The sequence below is a fragment of the Pavona decussata genome, unplaced genomic scaffold (genome assembly GCF_977016875.1).
Source record: "Pavona decussata unplaced genomic scaffold, jaPavDecu1.1 SCAFFOLD_401, whole genome shotgun sequence".
Classification (NCBI taxonomy): Eukaryota; Metazoa; Cnidaria; class Anthozoa; order Scleractinia; family Agariciidae; genus Pavona; species Pavona decussata.
The window spans coordinates 225,725-236,954 of record NW_028145770.1 but is presented as its reverse complement, the minus strand read 5'-3'; the positions used below and the strand labels follow the sequence as shown (position 1 = coordinate 236,954).

The 11,230-nt window shown below is 37.6% G+C and overlaps 1 protein-coding gene across 1 annotated transcript in view; it reads right to left on the bottom strand.

Moving 5' to 3' along the window:
- Positions 1 to 2,016: 2,016 nt before the first annotated feature.
- The window catches only part of LOC146451102 (uncharacterized), a 33,695-nt gene continuing 24,481 nt past the window's right edge, over positions 2,017 to 11,230 (bottom strand). Inside the window, exons 17-24 of the mRNA XM_085099579.1 lie at positions 9,294 to 9,401; positions 8,784 to 8,899; positions 7,868 to 7,923; positions 6,178 to 6,329; positions 5,416 to 5,457; positions 4,991 to 5,091; positions 4,465 to 4,505; positions 2,017 to 4,040 (exon numbers count right to left, since the gene is read on the bottom strand). Of these exons, the coding sequence (XP_084955705.1) occupies positions 4,991 to 5,091; positions 5,416 to 5,457; positions 6,178 to 6,329; positions 7,868 to 7,923; positions 8,784 to 8,899; positions 9,294 to 9,401 (575 nt within the window). The 3' untranslated portion in view covers positions 2,017 to 4,040; positions 4,465 to 4,505. The remainder of the gene's footprint in view (positions 4,041 to 4,464; positions 4,506 to 4,990; positions 5,092 to 5,415; positions 5,458 to 6,177; positions 6,330 to 7,867; positions 7,924 to 8,783; positions 8,900 to 9,293; positions 9,402 to 11,230) is intronic.

Genomic DNA, 11,230 nt, shown 5'->3' with positions numbered 1-11,230 from the left:
GGTGGTCTTACATTTCAAAGTTGTGGCTGCCCTCCAGCGTTTGGCTGTCAGTTTCAATTGGAAAGCATCAGTAGGATATATCGATAAACCGCCAGAAATACTCGGAAGCTGGCATTTTGAAGCCAAGAATACTTGCTTTGCGTAGCAACCATGTGCGTGAAGGTGACAAGTGAATGAAACATAATTCACATTTGCAATTCAAATTTGGTGATTATCAATCCTGCAAAGTAATCCAAAAGTTTTGTTGACAATTTGGGACGTTTGGAGAAATAAAGCAAAAATAAGAACTATTTGAAAACCAAAGAGAAGAAAGAAATTTGTTGTTCTATTAGCAGGTGACGATTGGATAAGAAAACAACTAATAAAAAGTCACTGAAGCTTGTACCTGTTAATTGTTATCGCACATATTCAAAAAGCCGGTTTTCAACTTTAAAAAATAACCAACTGTAAAAATTATTCTGCGAAATCGCGCGGAATATGGCCCTCAAATCAGGGGAGATTGAGCACGATAATTGTGTTATTGTACATCGCAAAAGCACAGTTTTATTACAGAAAAGCTGGGAACGATCTTTATTTTTCCATTTTTCTCCCCGACACACGAAATTACGTATTTCACAGGACATCTGTTGACCACAGGCGACGAATATTCAACGCACTATGATCATATTTGGGCATTGTTACAATGTGTTGAATAATAACATGGTATATTGGTAACCGCTTCAAGCATTATTCGAACAGTTTTTAGTAGATTTTCTTTGCTCCTTTGTCATAAAGAAATTGCTGTTTAGATGTTCTGGTGCATGAAATCTCTGCATATCCGTATTCGGTTTAGATGCATATTCCAGCGCGGAGAATCGTCCTGAAGGCGAATACAACACAACTCGAAAGAATCTACGATACTTCATAGCAAAACGTCCAAAAAGCTAATGCTGCTCGAGATTCCTCCGCGAAGGTTGAAGATTGCCTTCGAGTATTCTTAAAATTTCGGTTATTAATGCATTAGTAACTCAGGATAGGTGGTTATTGTGCAGCATGTAAGGAGGCTGACGCACACGCTTTATCCGTTTTTCTCAGGCATGCATTTTAACCCTAAACGCTACAAAGACGCACATTCCAACACCATCGTGGCCATCTCGGTAAAAAGAAATCCTAAATGCTGGAATTTAGTAATAGTGCCTCCTTCTGCCACTGCACGAAAGTTTTGCGCCTCTCCGGATTGTGCAAAACAAACCGATATTTGATTGCGCAGTTTATGACTCATAATGCAGGAAAAGTAGATATTAGCAAGCGTTGTTGGAATCTAAAAATAAATTAGGGGTAGCCACTCATTTTTCAGAGATATTTAGGCTTCAATTTGGGGAAAACATCATACAATAATGCATGGTTACCCCCAAATTTTCTATTTGGATTCCAATAGCCCCTACCAAGGGAGGATAATTTTATCCTCTCTTGCCCCTATTAAGATCTACTTTTCCAGTATACTCATAATACATGCAAAAATGCAGCTGTATTAGAAGACAAAGTACTTAATTTAACGGCGGACGATCATAAAACAAGCTTAATTATAAAGCGCGCGCCATTTTCCTGCATACGGGGACAAAGTTTCGGTCGGGATTGTGGGCGGTATTTCGTGTACATTGGTAAACATCCATGCCTACGTCGGTCCGCGCCACTGCATCTGAAACGTTTTGCTAAGCGATTTGTTTCTTGCACTACAAGTAAGTAGTAGACAAACCTTTTAGCCCGATTCCTTCATTTTTTTTCTTCAAAACAAGTCTTTAGTTGAAGTTCTGGTATGTTTTGATGTGTATGTACTGATATAACCTTCCTCGCAGACGTTCTTTTGGCTAGTCACGTAATCCTCCCAAAGATTGCGTGACAAGCCAAAAGAGCGCCTTCGAGTTAAGCTAGTACTCATAAAGACCAATGAAAAAAGTGTGTATGCACCATCGCTTTGGATGCTGATCATTTTCGTACGTTGCTTTGGTTGTGCTCACCATTTAATTTGCTGGGAATGAATATTGTCTGACACCATTTGGCATATATTGGCCACACAAAGTGGCAGTTTATTGGAAGCAACGGTACAACAAAATGATGGTACAATAACTCTGAGTGAAGCTGTTCCCAGCAAATGTAAGGAGGTTCGCGCGTTCAAAAATAATGCAAACATGACTGGACCACGAGGACGGGGAATGAGGAATGTCTCTTAGATGGTGTTTAGCTGTTGAATTGGGTGTTTTAGACCACCGAGCACTTAGCCCCCTTCCAGGGGAGAGGGATAGTCCGCTATATAGGTATATGGGATGCCAAAGGGCATTGTTTTAAACCTTTTTGATCTGAAATAGAATATAATCTTTGTAAACGTTGATCTGAAATATGGTAAGGATGGTTTAGAATTTTCACGAGCAAATTTGGGTTGAAAGGCCTACACAACTCCTACTCCGATGTTGGCACCTTTCATCACGGTTTTTCCACCAATTTAGCTTCTTGTATATTTTTAGCGGGTAACATATGATTATTTGAACGATTTGTATGGTCTGAAACAGGGTATCAAATAGGAATATCACATTCTTTGGTCTGAAATAGGGAAAGTGTTTGAAGAAGCGCGCAAAACCTAAGATCCATTTTTTTTGGAATTTCTCTCCCCTTTCACCAAAGACTAAGCAACAGTTATCTAAACCTTTGATAGGGCGATAAAAATAATGTCTTCTTAATGGAAGACGCAGAACAGCTTCACCGCTAAGGTGCAGAAAATTAGTTATATGCCGAATAAATCGACTTTATATTGTGCTAAATTGAATTGGCCTTTTCATATTGCGGTCGGATGCTATTTTAAATTGTCAAATCCTCATTATAATTACTGACCAGAGTATAATTTTTTCTCACAGTATTACTGATTGATCAGACATTTACGTTTTGAAAATAACAGAAATGGTCATCACCAAAGGTAAAATATGTTGATTAAAAAAAATTCTCCCAACCAGTACAAAAGAAAATATATGATGAACTGTGGGGAGAAAATGAACTTTTATATCGGGGCTTACGGTTGCTTACTTGATTCATACCCAGTATCCTTCTGAGATCACCAAATGCAAAACCATTCTGTGTGGTGTTAAATACAAAAAAAAAAAAAACACAAATTTTTAATAGAAGTAAAAATCAACGATAAAAAAATAATAAATAAAAAAATTCACCGTCTTCATTACACCACTATCAAGTTGAAATGAATATTAGACTCGGAAGAAATTTAACTTACATTTCAACTCGATAACGTTGCTATCAAAACGGACAAACGTCGGTTTTTATGGTTAATTTTTGCTTGTATTTGTGTTAACAAAACCTTACTGACCTTACTTATTCGCAGATTTTAGGCCTGGCAATGAAATACTAGAAAATTATCTACCTCGTCACAAGTCTCATGCTGGCTCAGTAGTGAGAGCACAAAACCCGTACACGGAAGTGTTCCCTTCCTGTCAGCCATGCGTTTTTCAGTGAGGTTCAATCAGAAAAAAAAAAAACGCTACACAATGTATTTTAGAGCCTTTTAAGATTATTGTTTCCTAACTTTCTATAAAAAAGCACGGTCATTCTCAATTTTCTGTTCCATTAACCGCATGCTAAAATTTGCTTTGCCCGCTTTGTCTACTGCTGAATGAGAAGGCACACCCATTTAGAAATGGTGTTTCTTTCAGGTATTATACAGAGTAACATAGACTACATCTAACGACATCTAAAGATATGATTTGATTCTAGAAAAAACTTGATTTATCCTCACGAAAACCATGTTGCCTTACTTAATTGCTACTACTATGGTTCGGACAACGTTATCCAGAAATGCCGCAACTCCGCAATTGAGTATTGCGGATCAGTGAAAAATATTTCCATCTCTATTTTTCGTGCTTATGTGAGGATTACGGTTAAAGGACACTGTGAGATCTGACTATTATAAGAAGCATGCGTCTCACTAGAGCTGTAAATCTGGATATCGCTAAAATAATGGAGATCAAAATATCCAGCTTGTGATGTTTCTTTAGGCGCACCTGCGAAAAAAGAAAAAAAAAAGAAAAGTAAAGAACAACCCATGATTAAATCAATCTAGTTTCGATCGTAGAAAACTATTTAACTCTGAGGCAAAATTTCAGCACCCATCTCTGATGTGCGCGGAATGAAACATAGACAAGATTACCTAACCCAATATTGGGTTCATCCGACTTCCGATATTTTTAGGTGGTGAAAATTCATTGAGGGGTAAAGGAAAGGTACAAAATTATATATTATGATATATTAATCCTCTCTACGTTTAAATTGTTCAAACAGTTGTATTAATACACGGGCAATAAGTAAAGATTGACGTCTCTGTCATCTTAACAAAATGCGCATGCGCGCTTGGCATCCTCTGTACTTGCATTTGCGTCCAAATAGACTTACTGATCTTCGGAGATATCACTAAACGTATCGACTTACTTGCTTCGTTTGACGTTCAACATAATGATTGTGGAAAAGGTCTGGGGGTTAAGATGGGAGAGTAAATTTCAGAATTGCGTTATATTTCTTTTGTTTAAAACATTGCAAAAGTCCTAGCTAAGTTTATTGACATCGTAGAGCAAGTAAAAAAAAATCAAATACACACGCCTCTTTCTTATGAATAATATACACACCTATTACTAATATTCCCTATATTGTTCATTCACTGGGGCTATTGATACTAAACGTCGCGTTCATTTTTCTGCCTGGAATTTCTACGGCAATTTATACTTACATTTGTAATATTTGGAATTTATTTCTCCCCTTTCGGTTAACAGCGCAGTTTATATCGCAAAATAGCTAAAAATTGAAATTGCGCTACCCTTTGACCTACTTCTAGGTACAAGACAGCCTTTTCGAACCAATCCTTCAAATGCAGGCTACTTTATGGATTTGAGCCCCCCCCCCCCCCCCCCCCCAAAGCGGTCGTAGAGTAGAATTATAATATTCTCCCTATTTTCCTTACCTATTTGCGACAGACGAATACCAAGAGGGCGACCAGTACAATGATAGTTAAGGCAATCAAGGCAATGCCAGCCGCCAATAGACCAATGATAGTATTCTTAACTGAGAGAAAACCAAAATATTCATGTTATCTTCACTAACAACTGTAATTATTTGTAAAGCTGAAGGTTGGCGGGTGGGGGCGGTGGGTGTCGACATTGAGGCACCGGTGAGACACTTAGTAGACCTTCACTTATTTTATTCGGACAGAAAAAGCCAAGAGGACATCTTTTAAGGGAATAGTCCATAAATTTTCATGTTAGGGACATGTGAAGCCTACCTCGTTACAAGAATCAAAATACTTGTAAATATGTTGAGATAACGAGGGCTATTGATTTATTGCCTACTGCCGGAAACTAGTAAACAGGGCAGTTTCCTAGAAAGTACCTTTGTTCTTGTCGCTTTCTTCGCTAAGTGTCTCTTCTTTCACTATATTAGAAAAAAAAAAATAAATAAATAAGGTGGATAGTTATACTGCAAGATGAAAATTGATACGGTAAGCTCAAAATCCAAATAAAACGTCTGTAATGCTCACTCTGGGCCAATAAAAACCCTTGAAGATGGTACCAATAATGACGATTTCAAAGTGATCGTAAAACTACCAAAAAGCAGTATTTTGTTGTCCTCCCTTTTAATAATCCAATGGAACTATCCATGATTGCAAGGCTGACACTACGGCAAAGGGATTGTTTATTTGGGCCAATATTTCAACTAGTACAGTACTACCGTTTACCATTTTTGTTTACGTTCAAAGTTAAACTTTTTATAGCCGTTAGCTTTTCTCATTGTAACTCTGGCCCTGAAGAAGACCAGTTTTACTAGTTGAAATATTGGCCCATATAAATTAACCCTTTTCCGCAGTATCAGCTCTGCAATCAGTTTGGTTTATTTACACCTAACGTGACGTCTGGCACGTGCATTTCTACTACAAGAGATACGGCAACGGAACGCGTTAAGAACAGTTTATTTTGCGTCGTGTGGTCCCGTGCATCCAAACGTTTCATGATTGTAACATGTAAATACTAGCTTCAGGAGTTGCCATGTGCTAACTGCATAGTGAAAGGTCTTTCTACTTTACTTTCTGGTACTAATGATACTTCTCTCACAAGTTCGAGACAGGCTTTTAACTCTCTAGCAATATGATCTCACCTTCAAGAGTTGATCCAACTACCCATCTAACGGCATCAATATTCCCAAGCTTTCCATCTGATTTAATTGCCTCTGATATTAGAGCATCCACCTCGTGTTCTCCAACTGTTCGGTTGAATGTCAGCTCCATGTCTGCAATAACACTTCCGCGCCTACAAAAGGGATGGAACTCTTTAAACAAAAGTGAAACTATAATTATAAAAGTAATAAATAATTATTATGAGAACCTTCCAAGAATCCTTTGCACCTGAAAAATCGCAAATTTCAAAAAGCTTTGTCAATTTGAGGCCAAGAAACATGCCACACAACATGGGAATATCACTTGCTATAAATATATAAATATAACAGAAATATAATATAATTATCACTCATATCAAATTTAGTGTCATGACGTCAACAGTCACGTCATTACACCCAAAACACGTTTAAACTCATTGCAAAAATGGACCTCTATCAATTCGCAATAATCACTTTAGTCAGAAAGAGATTGTTGTGAAGTTTATAGAAATGGTCATAAACAGTTTTGTATTTATAAGGGGCCTGATACAGGAAAGACACGAAAAAACGACGAGAGGCATATCTTCGTGAGTTTAAGGAGTATAGCAACATAAAATTGCTTATGTATAGATGTTTATTTGGAGTATCTTTCATATCATTGTTGCCGTGGTGACGTCATTGGCCACGTGGCTAAGACACTCGGAATTTTTTGAGGGTTAAGCGCAATGAAAGAGTGACTGGTAGGTCGCAGGTTGTAGATATTTTAGTAAAAACATTTAAAAGAGGCATTATTTTTTTTTTATTTAGAAATTAGCAGAAAATCTACACATAAAAATTTGTTGAAAGTCTCCTGTTCAGCTCCTTATCAAGTAAAAACTAAACGCAAACTTGTATATTAGTTTTCAATGTATGCTCTTGTTAATGGTATCGACGGTTTCCTTTCATTCTAACTCCTTCATAGGTAGAACAGACGTAACTTTTCCGTTTGTGGTAGCCTGGAAACAAGCGAGGAAAGTTCACGAGAGCCTGGAACCGGAGGCTTATATTTTGGCTTCTTTTTGGCGGCTATCATTCGGCTAGCGTACATGCAGTGGTGGTTGCCTCATCTCACTTATTCTCTTGGAGAAAAGCGGTTTGCAAAATTGTTTAGCCAGTCGCTAAGTTTTTCATTCGTCCCTTGTGAAAAGTTGTGAACAGCTTATTCGACAGTAAAGAAGACTATAGCTACATTTGTGGTTCGGCTCAAACCAGCAGGAAAAGAGGACTGATTGATTGGAAGCTTTAAGTTGCCGGAGCTAGATTTGGTAAGTTATCACGTAAACAATCCTGTTGTATTAGTTACATGTATTGTTTTATGTACACCGCGTCAAAAACTGGTTTTCTTTCGACTGTTGGGTTGAATATATATTGTAGATGACACATGTTTACCAAAAAAGAGTTTAAGAGGATTTTGTAAGCGAAAACAGCTACGACCACGAAATGTTCATTATGATTTAACAAAATAACAAAATGATAATCATTCAATATCTATCTCACCTATACAATTCATCAGATAATAAATTAAACAAACGATGGAGTCGGCTTGAAATCGGCTTGGAATACCAAACTCTGATCGACTTTATCGCTAAGTTGCTGATGTTCAACAGTTTTAAATAATCGCGTTTCGCAGCAAAGTGGAGTGGTTTTACCTTACCTTAGCTTAATCACGTCTACCTTCACTAAACCAGTTCCTTTCATTTCTTCAAAAACCTGAAGACAGAAGTTCAAGTGCATTTAGTTTGCACAGAAAGAAAAGAATTATGAACAATAACAAGGATATGGAGCTGGTTTGCTCAAGAGACAAACTAGGGACGATCACTGGGATATAGGAATTTCACTTAATCTACTTTTAGACATTTATCGTCTAAACGAAAGTCGGTTTTCCGAGACATCCGCAAACGGTTAGTGGGACGTCACAGGAAGTCATCGGAACGTGCCAACGTCGCATTGTGTAATGGCGGCTGATGAACATTCAGTATGACTTGCCTAGGTGGCATTTACAGGCGCCTAGATACGTTTGCGGACGTCCCGGGAAACAGACTTCTGCTTTTACGACGTCAAAAAAAAAACATAAGTGAAATTCACATATGCCAAGGGTTATACTGGGGATCTCCCTCTCTGTCTCTTTATCTTCTCTTGGCTTGGTAGATTTTGTTTTCATGTAATATATCAAAAGCTATTTCGACTGCTTCATAGGGGTATCCAGAAAACGAGAAACCACGCGTGGTTTCGATATCTGATCCAAAACACGTGTGATTTTTATCTGGGTTGTCACTGGGTATCAAAAATCATGCACGTGACGAATTTAGCCATTTATTCATTGTTAAGCAAACTTTCGAATTATTAACAAGTTTGAGAAAGCACGAGTCAGAAATGTCCATGGGGTAAAACAGCCTCACATCACCCCCCCCCCCCCCAAAAAAAAAAAAAAAAACTCGTAGTTCGGTTCCCCATCTATCTGATAACTAATCGTTAACCACTCAATTCTGGCACTGTGTACTTATAATATTTTTGGTATACTAAAAATGACGAGAACGAAAGCGATTTCATAGGTTTAAAGTTACCCTAACCTGTTCCTTGATGGTTTTAACCAAACCCTGGGTTGACGGATTTTGCAAGTCAATGTACTCGTTTTTGTAATCACGGTCAAGCTCGACGCTTGCAATATGAACCGCTTCCAAAGTTTCTGTAAGCAAAGCAATGTAAAGACACCATTTGAAAAGAATGCATGCTAATGAAAACAATTTAAAATTTAACTTCTGGCTTTTAGTCAATTAAGTCCATAATTGTAAAAATCGTAATAAAATCTAAATGTACAAATTAAACAAACATACAAACAAAATAAAACGCAAACATTCGTGATCAACTAATATAATCATTTTAAATAGAAAAAGAAAAGAAAAAAGATTCTCGCAGGTTTTTACGCAACTTAAGCAGTTGCGAAAAGGAAGGCTTTAACGGGATTCCAACCTATGACCTCTGCGATGCCAGTGCAGTGCTCTGACATATTAAATCGTTGCATATTTATAAAGTAAAAAGTTGCCTCAATACATGATTTCCGGAAGCAACACACTACATACCATCCTCTTGGCAATTTCCTCCTTTTCTCCCTTTGTTGCAAAGACACATAAATTGTCCAAAATATCGGCACGTTTTTCCATCAGTGCAAGTCTTCCCACATCTTTCATCTATCGAAGAACAAAACACGACTTTAAAAACAGACTTTATACTTTTATATTTTGATGTTTTTAATTGCTCTTTATAATGATGATCATTACTAATTACTGCTACTGCTCTTGTTATTGTAACGAACCAATCTTCCGATAAGTGCTAGCATATTAAACGCATTCTGGACTGAGAAGCTTGGACCTGCTATCATATGCGGACTCAACCTCGGAAACCCAGGGTCGGATAGTTGGGTCAGGAGGAAGCCAAAACGGGTATGTTTACAAGAAAGAACGAGTAAAGAAACCTGTTTTGACTTCCTCCTGACCTAAATATCTACCGCTGAGTCTCCGCGGTTGATATGAAATATAATGAATAGTGAACTAAAGGGCCGTTTACACGTGCCATTTTTGTGTCGCACTTTTTTAGTGTAACTTTTGTCGCGCTGAAGCCGCAGTTTCAAATCGCGTGTGTAAACTTAAGGCAATTCGAGCGCGATTTATCGGCACGATGTTGTAGGGGCCTCAAAAATTTCCAGCTCAATTGGATGACGAAGGCAGTTGAGTGGTACTTACTCAGTCACTCCATTCTCATTAATTTATTCCTTAAACGCGATTTGGAGCAGTTTTGCGTCCATTCCTCATTACACCGTGAAGGGATATTTTTTGTCCTTTAATGACATATTAATGAGTTAATAACTTATCTATCACGATTAGCATTTCTTTTGGGACGAAAGGTGTCACATGTTTCAGACCAGCAAGGCCAGGAAAAAAGGAAAAAAAAAACCTTTTTGTAATGTAACGGTAAATCGAAAGAATAACTCCTAAGAAATACCACACAGTTTGAACAGTAGGAATTTGAGAGTATCACGGCGAAGAAATTACACTTCGAGGGCAGATTGTGGTCCTTTTAAAGGGAAGAAAAAAATCTGCCGTCGACCACAAATTATCACTTTAAGGCGTCGCGGATAATAGTCGATAATATTTTGAGCGTTTCTAAAAGTCCACTTCACAAAAAATTACAGATTTGATTCTCAATATTTTACTGAAATGCTATTTTGATTGACCGATTCGTCGTATTCCTAAAAGTTTTTGCAAAATGTGACTCGCAATTCTGTCAAATCGCTTGAAGTACTACTATGATCAAAATTTTACCCCTTGAATTTTAAGGTTTAGCGCATAGAATTCTAGGAAAGATAAAAAACGCCGTTTACCGTTTCTTAATATCTGCATTGGTTCCGGAGATATTCACGTTTGAAAAATGTGTAAAATATGTAAATGAGGTGACTGATGACGTCACAAACTCAACCGAATTTTGGTCAAATACTATAAATAGAGCTATCTCAGTCAATTTACAACAGAGACCATTGAAACCTGGCAGGCTAATAGTTCTAAAGGCAATACACCTACGGCTATAAAAATTCGGTTTCCATGGCAACTCACTCTTTTCCAGTCCCCTCCAACCTGATTTCAATATTTTAGTGATTTTCAGCTTGAAAAACATTTAACAAGGCCACGAACTCGACCTAACATATTTATACGCTTGCTGGATCATGCAGATAAGGCACCATTGGCAAATATCAAAATAGAATGCCAAAGAGGGCCAACAAAGCCTTAAGTATCAGGGAGGACTGCAACCCAGTATGTTGTCATGGTAACAAAAGTGATAAGCTTATGTCATGGAGCGCACCTAGAAAAATGTCACTGCAAAGAATCAAGCATTTCTGACACAAATTGGCTGAGATATCTCTTTTCATAATATTTAACCAAAAATTCTGTTGAGTTTGTGACGTCACTTGGCTAATTTGCATATTTTAAAAACTTGAATATCCCTGGAACAAAAAGAGATATTT